Source organism: Labeo rohita, chromosome 4, assembly GCF_022985175.1.
Source record: "Labeo rohita strain BAU-BD-2019 chromosome 4, IGBB_LRoh.1.0, whole genome shotgun sequence".
Classification (NCBI taxonomy): domain Eukaryota; kingdom Metazoa; phylum Chordata; class Actinopteri; order Cypriniformes; family Cyprinidae; genus Labeo; species Labeo rohita.
The window spans coordinates 40,447,417-40,460,784 of NC_066872.1; the positions used below are offsets into that span (position 1 = coordinate 40,447,417).

The 13,368-nt window shown below is 40.3% G+C and overlaps 1 protein-coding gene across 8 annotated transcripts in view; it reads right to left on the reverse strand.

The window, feature by feature from the left end:
* Positions 1-13,368, reverse strand: part of erc1b (ELKS/RAB6-interacting/CAST family member 1b) — a 256,072-nt gene that overhangs the window by 37,256 nt on the left and 205,448 nt on the right. For 6 of the 8 annotated variants that reach the window (XM_051107019.1, XM_051107018.1, XM_051107022.1 and 3 more), the window contains one exon: positions 7,193-7,291. In XM_051107019.1, coding sequence (XP_050962976.1) covers positions 7,193-7,291 — 99 coding nt within the window. Of the gene's footprint in view, positions 1-4,249; positions 4,316-7,192; positions 7,292-13,368 lie in introns of all 8 variants that reach the window. The other 2 variants (XM_051107024.1, XM_051107025.1) reach the window with 1 other exon arrangement.

The following is a 13,368-nucleotide window of genomic DNA, read 5'->3' on the forward strand; positions in this document are numbered from 1 at the left end:
GCCGTCTCAACTCGCTTCCGATTGGCCTATTCAAACATGGCCACCGCAGAACTGCAGCCATTCATCTCGTCTTTGAGGGCAGTCATCGGTCTCTCATCAAGCCAAGCGGGAGGCTCCGATTACGGGGTCAGATAAAACCCGCCGCATGCGTGCTGCTGGGACCGACTGGTTGATATCTGTCGCACGCTTGATTGGCTCAGAGTCATTTCACTCTGCTGGCCTGGGTGAGCAACGGCCATCCGTCAAACGACCTCTGACCCCTTGTAAGGAGCAAGGGTATGTTTCCAATGACACCCTATTTCCTCATTTCCTATGGCATGCTCTTACTCCAACAAACGGAGAAGTGATTCCTCTCGGAGGGTGACTGATTGAGCCATTTGGGGTACAGTGACTCTCTTCTGTTCCAGGGATGTAGATCTCAGTTTCACGGTACAGGAAGTGGGGCGGCATGGTTCAGGGGCTCCGCAGAAACCCTGAGCTTGCGCTCTGCCAAACGAAGTCCCCCAGACTGTGCAAGGGCCCCACCACTGTCTACCCTCCTGTCTGCACCAGGCACATGGAGCCAGAGGCCAGTTTTATATTGAAATCATATGGAGGTGGGAAGGTTTCAACAACGACCCCCTGCAACTTCCCTCGCCGGCACATGTTTCCCATTTTAATCTAATTATAAATATTTGGACTGGAATCAGTTGGATCTGACAGAAAGAAAAAAGTCAAGCTGGAATAAACAATGCAAGTACAAAAGGCAAATAAGAAAGCAAACATGCATTTTGGGTTCATATTAATGACTAAAACAGAGCTGTTGAAATTTTCCCCCTCTGACCACTGAGCCATTTTTGAGCCGAAAGAAAAAAAAATAAAAACCAAGTCAGCAACGAGGTCTCTGTTCTCTCGCTGAGGGGCGGGATAGTTTTAATAATGTGGGCAAATGGTTGGTGGGTGGTTGCGCTCATGGGACGGGTTCAGCAGAGGTTACACCTTAGTTGCTCCAGCGGGACGGGTACCCACTGACCCCTGGAATATGTGAGCGATTGCCAAACTCTGTTTCACAGTTTTCCATGGAATTGCACCGTCCAAATGGTTAGTAATGTCTAAGGTTGTCAAACAGAGGTGACACGACAATGGAGTCTTCATTACTTTTCTGCTCAGCGTGCTAACACCCGCTCTGGCATCGTGTCATATGTGAGTCACTTTGAAAACAAATTTGTGACAAAAGATGGAAGAATGAGAAATTTAACGAGGCAGATGCAGCGCAAGGAAAAAAGCGGCGGATTGACCTGTTTTCGGGGAAGGGAAACAACTGGTTGACAGATTTCTCGCTCACGAGGATCGGGAAAATAAAATGATATAGTCAAGTTTGGGGTGGACATCACGTTTTCCCGACTTCCTTCAGACAACCAGACAAGAAGACAAGTTACTTCAAAAGGACTGATGCTTTGTCAGCCCTCCTGACATTTGAAGCCAAGTCCGCCTTGACATTTACCTGAAGGCAAGCTTACAAATATTCTGTTAGCGAAACAGAAAGTTTCAAGCTCCCTCACTCTTGGGTGTTCATTTCCAGAACTCCGGAACACAAAAAAACCACATGCATCATCACACAATGACATTGGAATGATGGAAGGAGACAACAAAAGCAGACATGCATCAATTATCCACAAAGCCGCAGGAGAAAATTCGAACCCCTAAAGAACAACAACACAAAACAGAGTCAAGGGCCAGAGAGCATCTGTAAATACACACCTAGTGATGCACCACACAGTCAGATTAAAACGGACTGCATTTCATCACGACCGAAACCGATTCCAGGGTTGTGGTGGGTTATCGTGCCAAACGGCGAGCAATTAAATAGGCCTCGACCACCCACAATCCAACATGAAGGAGATCAGAGTCATGTTGAGATTATTACCCGCTCTAATCATGCGCTTGTACGTACGACTGCAGTGCCCCGAGAACACGGTTCGGAGAACACGGCTGCCCTTTATGTGAGCCTTAATGCATTCAGGGGCTTTGGGGTCTTGATCTCCCCTGCTAAATGCCATTACAAGTTTTACATGGTCATATGATACACAAGGAGCAACTTTAATGTTACGATCCGAATTCTTCCTTGAGATGTATCAGAACTGCGAACGAAGCAAAAACATTAGCGAAGGGGCCCATTAGTTGCCTGAAATAGGACACAGTGTATGCAGGCAGCTGTTCGGATTAAAACCCTCCCTTCACACTGCTGAGACACTCGGCCCACAGCTCACACAATTCCACTCTGTTCTCCAGCGCTCCGCTACGCCTAATTGCACTCGCAGTATATGCGCTTTAGCGCGTGCGACTGTTCATGCGACGGACATGTGTTATCTGCGGGCCGCATCGACGGGGAGCGACCTGCTAATTAATTACAGTCAAAACGCCACATGGCATTTAGCATCACCATGGGCACGGGGCAACAGCTCTGAAGGGATCGCGCAAACGCTCGCGCATGTGTCCTACGGATTGAACATGTGCGGCTCATATGTATTCTACGGTCTATCTGTTTCCTCAAAACCATCCATCAAAACTGTCAGTGTGGAGGCAAATATGAGAATGTTGTTGTTTTTTGGAGGGAAAAGACCGGAGCAGTCAAAAGGCAGACGGGTCGATTTGTTCCTCGGCTGTCTGTGTAAAATAATAAAGGTGGAGGATTCAACTGTCTGCGTGACAGAAATCCTGAATGGGATGGGAAAGGATATGTCAATTCAATAGCTGCTTGAGTCATTTAGCGAAATCAAGAGAGACTTTAAAGGGCTTAAGCTACAGTTATTCATAAAACACTATGTAAACCAGTGCTTCTGAGCTGGTTTGGCTTTAAGACTGAGATTTTATATTAGAAGTGACAACCTAATTGGGACCAAAATTGTTTATCATACAAAGCTACAATGTCCTGAAAAAGGAAGCATTTAAATGTATTTATATTAGTACAAACTGCACTGGCCACACAATAAAATTATGGAAAATAGATGTGAAAATTATGTACATTTTGCAAACACAACATGCAATGCAGGTCTTTTCGGATTTGGTGCTGAACACCAAGAAAAATGTGTTACAAAATTAATAGCCAAAACATTTTTTTCTTTGGAATAAGGCATAATAAAACACTATAAAACATTTTTGCAGACACTACAATAACATTAAATTTTCATTTAATGTTAAATAAAAGATTAAATAAATGTAATAAATACAAATGTTTCTGCCATTTTTATTTAATTGATTAATTTATTTATACATTTATTTATTAATTTTGATTTAACATTATTCTTTCCTGCAGACCAAAGCAGGGCAAAACATCAAGAAAATGTAAAAAAAAAAAAATTATTGTTAATTTTTTTTTTTTTGGAATATATATATATATAAAAATATACATACATTATAAAGACAGAAAAATGAAAAACAGGAGAAGCTTATTTTTATTTTTGTTTTTATGTCATTTAATGTTAAATAAAATAATAAATAAATTTAATTTAATAAATACAATGCGTCTGGTTAACATTATTCTTTCCTGAAAACCAAAACAGGGTAAATAAAATAAAAAATAAATAAATTTAATTTAATTTAATAAATAGTTTAATAAATGCTTCTGGCATGTTTATTTAATTGCTTGATGTATACATTTATTTAATTTGATTTAACAATATTCTTTCCTGCAGACCATGATAAAATACTAAGAAAAATGTGTTAAAAACCTTAAGTAAAAAAGGTTCTGCTTCTGCTGCCTTTTCTTTTTCTTTTTATTTAATGTTAAATAAAACAAAGAAATTTATTAAATACAAATTATTCTGGTATTTTTTTTTTTTTTTTTTTACATTTTTAAAATGTATTATTTGTATTTAACACTATTCTTCCGTGCTGACCGAATCAGAACAGACCTGCAACCTATTTTTGTGGGAATAATGGGAAAATGTGGGAAGAAAAATATTTGACATGCGTCACTTTACATTCTGACAGCCTGTTTTAAAGTCATATTTGACCATTTTTTAAATGAAAATAATTACATAATCAGCACCAATTTATATGCCAAAATGAGGCACACAACAAAACACAATAAAAGAAAATCACAGGGCATGAGAACAATGAGAGAAGAAAAAAAAAGCCCAAAAGAAGAAAGAAATGAAAGGATGAACTGGAAAGCGTTGGGAAAGAAAAATACAAGCACACTCAAAGACAGTTAAAACATGATGAAATACAGAAGAAGAGCGTCATTCCCCATTTATGCGTTTCTCACCCTTCTGAACAAAATGGCTGGGAGAGGGCACGTGATTGGCTATGCCCAAATGCCCTCCTCATCGTCCTATTGGTGGAAAATGAGTGCAGGTTTAATCCAAGGCAGCATGGGATTAAAGAAAGAAGTTATTAGTGGGTGAGAGCAGGTCATTTATTGCACTGAAATTTCATGTTAAGTGACCAATTTTTCCTCAGTGAGGAGCAGCAGTAAGTTTTTCCCATGCAGTGAAAAAAAAAAAAAAAAAGTCATAAATTAGAGATAGACACTACATTCCCATTAATTTCTCCATCTCTCAACAGGAGGGTTAAGGGTGATTAGTTAGCCATTGAACCAAAGTGAAACAGCATTAGAAGCAACCGGTTTCGCCCAAAAAAAGGGGCGGCTACGCTACAATGAGAATTGAAACCATAGCTTGAAATGAGTAACACACGTGGCCTCTACCCCGTCCGTCCTGGATGGCTGTAGAAAATACCTGCAACGAATGCCGTCTGAGGTCCCTGTGAGTCCCAGCTCTGTAGTCGCCATGTTTAGGTGATAACAGTGTGATCGGGGAGGTTTGGAGCGGGGCTCAGGTGTTGATGTGTGAGGGTGTTCTTATTTGAGTTGGAAATATGTAGGTGAGAAATGAAGATCACAGGAAAATGTGAGCTAAGTGTTTTCTTGGCAATCGGGAAGGACAATGAAAAGGGTTTGCGAGACCCTGGGATAGCTTCATAGCAGCTTTCTGTGTGAGCGTGGGAGATTGAGCGTGTAGACGGACCTTTAACATACATATACACATATATGCGGATATGGGTCGAGGCCTGGGCGGAGTGTTGCTGAATGATGGGTTTCTTTCAGCACGTGAGTTAGGATGTAGCACTTGAACTGGATTACACCAGGAGTCCATGGACAGGTATGACACACTGCGTTTAGCGCATCAAGTCATGTCATAACAACCAGTAGGATTTGTGCTTCCTGGGAGAGCTGGGACAGAAGAATGCAACAGGCTGTCCTTTCTCTTTGAATTTCACTCTCTATTCATCCTTTATCATGTCAATTCTTTCCTCTTTCTCTCCTCGTGAACTAATTCCTGTTGGACAGCCATCCAGAGGAGAGAGGCTTAAGGCGAAGGAATTCAATGTTTTAAAAGCAACAAAGAACAAAGCCAGTTAAATCTTCCAGAATCATCCTGTGTGACGGAACTATTCCAAGAAAAACACTCTGGGATGTGCGTGTGTGTGTGCGCACATTCATGAATGAGAAAATGTGAGCTTTTTGATTTTTGGTGACCCACTACGAAATAATACACAAATTGGAGCTGAGGATGCTGTTCCTTATTGGATATGAAATATGTAATTTCCTGTTGTTTATGTTTGGTTATAATGGCTTTTTTTTATAAGTCAAAATAGGGCCTTTCCTTTAGGGGTAAATCAAATAGCAGAGTGAGTGAGTGAGACAAAAGAAAGAAAGAAGGTGTAACTTTCACTGTAAGTTCTGGGATTTTTTAAAACTTGTTTCATTGTGATGAAAAAGTAATAGAACTCATCTCATCAGGCTACACAATTTAAGGTAGAATTCATATTCTTAGCATAAATGGCATGGGACTTAAGGTTTGTTTAAATGACTAACCCTAGAATACTATACTTCTAGAATACTACCCTAGGATACTAGTATAGAACCCTAGAATAGTAGAATAGAACCCATAACCACTAGAATAGAACTCTCGAACACTAGAATAGAACCCTATAATAGTAGAATAGAACTTATAACCACTAGAATAGAACTCTCAAACACTAGAATAGAACCCAAGAATACTTGAATTCTAGGATACAACCCTTGAATACTAGAATAAAACCCTAGAACAGAACTCTAGAACACTAGAATACTAGAATACATCCTTAGAATACTAGAATTGTAGGATACTACCCTAGAATAATAGAATATAACCCTAGAACACTACAATAAAACCCTAGAACACTAGAATACTAGAATAGAATTCTAGAACAGAACCCTAGAATAGTAGAATTCTAGGATACTACCCTAGAATACTACAATAAAACCCTAGAACACTAGAATAGAACCACAGAATACTAGAATAGAACCCTAGAAAACTAGAATAGAACCCTAGAATACTGTAATTCTATGATACTACCCTAGAATTCTAGAACAGAACCTTAGAATACTAGAATTCTAGAATTCTACCCTAGAATACTACAATAGAACCCTAGAATAGTAGAATAGAACCCTTAACCACTAGAATAGAACTCTCAAACACTAGAAAAGAACCCTAGAATACTTGAATTCTAGGATACAACCCTAGAATACCAGGATAAAACCCTAAAACAGAACTCTAGAACACCAGAACAGAACCCTAGAACACTAGAATAGAACCCTAGAATACTATAATTCTAGAATACTACCCTGGAATACAACAATAGAACCCTAGAACACTAGAATAAATCTCTAGAATACTATAATAAAACTCCAGAATACTAGAAGAGAACCCTAGAAAACTAGAATTGAACCCTAGAATACTAGAATTCTAGGATACTACCTTAAAATAGAAGAATAGAACCCTAGAACACTAGAATAGAACTCTAGAACACTAAACTCTAGAATACTAGATTTCTAGGATCAGTCTATAGACCATTTCGCTAGATGTAAACATACTGGTCCCGATACACTTCCTGTTTCTTTTTTTTTTTTTTTTTTTTTTTTTTTAACTTTACACAAACATCACAAAAAAAATACAACCAACATAACATTTGACTGGATGAAAATGTTACATTAGCATCTTTAAGATGTATTTGTATATGTGAAATAAAAAAAATAAAAAAAACAGGAAGCGCTTCTGGACCAGTGTTGTTTACATCTAGTGAAATGGTCTATAAGCCCCATTGAAGAAGTAAAAGATAAAGAACGCACAAAGTAATCTTGTAAGGTGCACTCTGATTGGCTCACCTGATCTGGAGAGGGTTTGTGATTGGTCTGGTCAGAATTGGAGGCCTTGAGGTGGTCATCCTCATAGTTATCAGCCATTAACTTCATGCGGTTCTGCGTCTGCAAAAGATACAGCTCATTGTAAACGACTGCCAAAAAACACACATAGAGACACACTTTCCCCCCCGTCATTTTGAAATGAGCCCAGTCTGACTCTAAGCCTGGTAGTCTTGGGGCTTGAGTTATCAAATCTCCATCTCAGCCCATGCTGTTAGGAGTGGAAATTTTATCTGTATGAATTCAATTACAAGCATTATAAGAAGTGATTCTGATATTCGTTTTGATAGACAGAGTATTACTTCGAGCCCTACAGCGAGAGGAGGATCACAGCGTATTCACGCAAGTTTCAGCTGGAACGGATTTGAGCGAGGAGGGGGAAAGCGAGCGACGGAGATCTTTTAAACCCAGAGGAGAAGGGTGTGAAAAAGCAATAACAGAGACAGTGAGAGAAGAGCCGAGTTGTAGAGAATAGAGAACAAAACACCGGCTTCTCTCAAATATAAACACATATGCACACTCACCTCCCTGCTTGATACAGATTCAAGCCTCCACATGCTCAAACCATTGCACACATTTAACAAGCGCCCCAAGGTTTCCGTGTCTGCGCACCTTTAGATTAGAAATGCACTAATTTGTTGGAGATGAGGCTGAGCGTACACGCTTTGACACTTTAAAGGGATAGTTCACCCAAAAATGAAAATTCTCATTAATTCTCACCTTCGTGTCATTCCAAACCTGTGAGACCTTCGTTCATCTCCGGAACACAAATTAAGATATTTTTGATAAAATCGGAGAGCTTTCTGACCCTGCATAGACAGCAATGCAACTACCACGTTCAAGACCCAGAAAGGTAGTGAGGACATCGCTAAAATAGAGACTAAATTGTTAAATAAAATCGTTATATTACAAAAACTATTCTTGTTGCTTCATAACATTACGGTTGAACCACTGACCACATGGACTAAGTTACTATCTTAATTTGTGTTCTTAATTTGTGTCCTGAAGATAAACAAAGATCTTACGGGTTTAGAACGACATGAGGGTGAGTAATTATGTCTAAATTTTCATTTTTGGTTGATATATCCCTTTAAGCTGTGGTGCTCATGTGGGCAAATGGATTTGAATTTAGCATGCAACATTTACAAATACCCACTGCACAATTTGTGCAAAAAAGAAGATTTTAAATCTTTAAAATAAGATTTAAGAAAGCGTTCTTAAATCTTATTTTTTTTTTTTTTTTAGATTACCGTTTACCAATTTAAGAAATAATTCACCAAAATGAAAACTGTCATTATTATACTTTCATGCTTTACACTTCAGAGACTTGCAAGAACCAACTTTGTCACTGATGTCAAACCCAATGTGACACCAATTTTCTACAACTTTATATGCGCAAAAATTATTGACATCTGGGGACAGTTTTTCAGTACTTTTTGGTCTTCTATTCACACAAAGCTTCAAAACACTTAGAATTTAACACGCAAATTGTCTGGATCGCTTTTAAGTGACATGCTTTTTTTGAAGCTTGACCACCTCCATTCAGAGTGGTTTTTGGTTTTATGTGGTTTCTATTGCTCCCAATTTATGCAACTTCTCATTTTGTTTCACATTAGAAATTGCCATATGGAACGTGAGGGTGTGAAAACAAGAATATCATTTTTTGGTGAAATACTTCTGCAAACAAGATGGGGTCAATGCAGGGAAGACATCATCCCCATTTTTTGTTAAATAAAGCTCATTTGAATTGACATCTATGGCAGGGATAGGGAAAACGCACATGATTACTTTTGGCAAGCCCACCACCACACATGACTCCACCACCACACAGCGATGAAATGAATCAATAAGACATTACATTCGAACGAAAGCGGACCCACACCCTGCCCTTCTGGATTCTTCAGCTTGTTTCCTGGCTGCTCTCTGACCAGAATGTGATGGTTGGGCTCCTTCTGTTTGGTTTTCTCACCCTCTTCCCTCCACCTCCCGCGCTCCCAATTTTTCTCTCCTATCCTCCCCTCTGTTACAGTAATAAACATAACGTTAACCGACCACCGGGCAGCCGTGGGTTTAAATGGGCCAGATACGTCTGGGTCAGTATAGTCAACGCAAGCGGCCTAGGTGAGAATTACTGTCTTAAAGGGACAGTCCACTTAAAAATGAAAATGAAAAATGAAAAATGAGAGTCAAAGGGATCCAGTGATTATAAATGGACAAAAACAATTGAAACATTCTTTAAAATATCTTTTTCTATGCTCACCAGAAGAAAGAAAGTCATACAGGTTTGGAACGACACAAGAAAATGCACAGAAAACAGACATCAATATTCTACCCATAAGGCATGATGCCTCTGGTTGCCTCGATTTCTTGTGTAGGCACGACTCGATCTTTACCTGTTAACAAGCCACTTAGTCAGAGGTTAAATAAAAATGTTGAACAAACAAGCTCTGAGCAGCTCTTAGACACCCTGTACTCAACAACCTCTCAGTTTTTCACTCTGCCCCACAGAAGGCAGCAGTCAACATGGAGGAGACGAAGGCCGGAGGCCGAGACGGTACGAGGGGAAGCCATTATAGCCCCTGGAAAAAAATGCAACATTTTAGATCAACTGTCACTACCTCACGAGGAAGAAAATACCCCATTCGAGACAATTTGTTCCACATGCTCAGCGGGTTAGCGCGAAGGATTCGGGGCGAGGGTTCGGAAAGTCAGGCTTAAGCTCTCCAGCTTGTAGCATGTAAATCCTGGTACAGACTTACAGAAAGCATACAAGTTATCATGATAGAGACAAATTTAGCAGAGGAGGTTGACTGAAAAATGGTTCAGTCAACTCAGCTAACATTAGGCGTACATGGCTTTCCCAGCGTGAACATGCATCGTTCATTTCCTCTCTTGAAAATCGGAAAAAAGAAACATGTGTACTAAAAAAAAATAAACAGTAAAAACAAACATTTTGCCTTCAAGCTGTAAGATTTCAGGGGTTTGGGGGCCACAGAGCACCTACAGATGACTCTGGACGCCAGAGAGAGAGAAACTCATTTGCAAAGCAAAAGAGAGAACGAGAAAGAGGGGGAGGTGGTATTTGCTTATTTGCCGGCTCACGAGTGAAGTGGTTTTCGATACCGACCGAGTTTAGTGGGGCGCAGGGACTCGTAAAATGTTTATTGAACTGCACTAGGGAAATCTTTGCTCATAGGTCTGTACAATCGAACAAGTGTGTGTATATGTGCACTGGGGCGCAATCTTGTTTCTGACATTGTGACTGACTCAATGAACACTTCACCCAAAACATTTACCGACCCTCATGGCGTTTCAAAGGTGTATGACTTTCTTTCTTGTGTAGAATGCAAAAGAAAATATTTTAATGGATGTTTGTCCTTTACACTGAAAGTCAGCAAGGTTCAAAACCCAATAAATATGCTCTTTTGCATTCCATAGATGAGCAATATTAAGTGAGTAGGAGTGCAATTTGACTGTATATCAACACGATTGTGATTCGGCTGCAGGCAATCACAGCGTGGCGATATAAAGCCATATTGCACTGCTACAAGTGTGATATTATATTTATACAACAGTACGACGGAATGAGTGCAAATACATAAGAAATCACAATGGAGTGTCTTTAAAAACTCTCCTTTGTGTGAACTACTTCCTTCTGCCACAGATTCAAATCTCAAGTTGACAGTTTAACCACTGAGCCCATACCTCCGTTACTACATCAAAAACATCACTTTAGAACTAGTAAGAAAGAACATTGAGTTGCTTCATTGAAAGCTTATTGTATCACTGTATTAAAAGCTCACTGTATTATGTAGAGTATGTTAAGAGAAATATTTACTGAGCGAGTGTGATTACCTGCATCTAATACAGAATTCATTCTTCAGCTCAATCTCATATTCACAATAAAACATCAGTTGCTAGACAGTTTAGTTTAAAAGTATAAAGGCAGAGCTCTGACAGCATTAAATTTACATAAAACATAACATGAGAGATTTGCCCTCAGCCAAAACTGCTTGCTCTGTAACAAATAATAGTTTAAAGAAACCAAAGACTGCCCGTTAGATTTACCCAAAATGAGTTATATCTAATATCTAATGTTTAACCACTACAGAGACAGAGCCAGTGGCAAATTCCCGAAGATCTGGCCGAGGTGAGGCTGCTCTCTGCGGGTTCATGAGTGCTTAATGGCTAACGTCCTGAAGCTAACATTTCCGAAAACGTTGAAGCAAATTTTCAAATACACGTTATCTGTATTAACAAACCGCATATTTGAAGTCTAAACAAGTACATTCTCGCCTAAAAACTCTTAAAACTACATTCCGTGACATAAAAGCAGTACTATTTATAAAATCATAGTGGATTTGGGTGTTTGCCAATACACTCGCTGTGAGAAATGCCACAAGCGGAGTGATACAAGCGGTAAAACAGATGGAGTGCCGATATCACTAGAATATTGCACTCCTCTCAGCCAATCAGATTCAAGGACCAGAAAGAATTTTGAAAGGTTTGGAATGACAAATTTATAGTGAATTATGACATTTAATTTCAGGCTTTTCCTTACACAAAGTCATTGAATGATTTCAGAAAACTTGCATCACAGTTGTTTGGACTAAATTTGTTTGGCTTTTTTAAAATGACAGCAAGTATGGAAAAAAACAACGTGGATATTCTTCCAAACATCCCCGTTTGGGTTCCACAGTCCAAGAGAAAGTGTATCATTTTTCATTCAGTCACACTGAGGAACCTTCTCGGGGTTAATAAAATGATTTATGAGGCAATACTGCAAATCTGCCATAATTTTCCTAAAACATGCCAGAGTTACTTAAACATCAGTATGCAGAGTTCCCTCTACCTCCCCCTCAGGCTGACCTGCTCTAACTTACTGCGAATGAAAACATGGAGATGATTTTCAAAAACGCTCAAGCTCACGTCTTTGTTTTGAAAACAGGTGAGGGGTGTTATACAGTTGCCACTCTCCAAGCGGAAGAGGCCCTCCGCCAGGAGATAAACTCGCACCGGAGGGGAGAACGAGAGAGAGGAGACAAATTGCTACAAATGTCCATGTGTGCCCTTCGACCCTTGTCGATGATCTAGCCAATGACGACATGTACCCTACATTAGTAGGAGCCACTATACCTCCCGGATTTATTTTGGCAGAACATCCAACCTTCACACGATCCACAAACGTGGCTTCAAAAACACAGACAATGGAAGGCAAGGAGTGAGGAATCTCAAAGATGTCAAGGGGGTCCGCAGGGAGGTGTTTGTGTATGTATGTGAGGAAAGAGGGAGGTGCGGGTGAGCGTTCGTGGAAACCGGATCTCCTCAAAGGGCCGGAGGGGTTCTGAAGAGCCGATCCCAGATGGCTACGGAACAGGGAGGCACACTCCGAACTTAACAGCTCATATGTGAGCCATAAAGCAAAGAAGAAAGGAAAGGTGGCCGGTACTGGAGATGGTGGTGGAGAAAGCAGGCTCAAGTTAGAGACGTTAAATTCAAATTCGACGGCACTGGACATGGGGAGAAATGGAGAGGTTGGCAAGGAATGTATAATGGGAGAACGAAATGTTCAAGCTAGCAGGCTAACAAGCAGACGGATAAGCAAGACCCTGTTAAGAAGCCCTCCCTAATTGTAGGAGCCCCTTCTATCCATGTGTAATAAAATTTACCATGAAACCAGATCCCTGTCTGAGTGGCTTATGGCAAGGGAACGGTTGTGCGTGTGTGAGAGAGTGTGTGTGTCGGGGGTTCAGGAATCCAGCACATGGGGCTCTGCTTCTCTACTTTCCCCCTTGTTCCAGGACCTCACTTTCCTCAAAATTCCTCCAGCTACAGGCAGTGATATGGACCTGATAAAGCCGAGCGGATGGGGGATGCACACTGAGCCCCGTTGCCTGAGCGCGCTGCACCGTTTACAAAAACGCAATACAACTGCTCAAGTTACTGCCACCAGCACAAAACATCTCAAAGCACAAAGCTGGAATGCTTCTAAGTGCCACACTTTCCTGTTCTTTCTACTTCCCTTATCCGTCTTAGCATTTTCATCTTTTTTTTCCCCTCTTGCATACCTTGATTGCTTGTTTGGATTTTTCCCTCTCGTTCTCTCTCACATTCACTTTCTCTCTCTCTCTCTCTCTGCT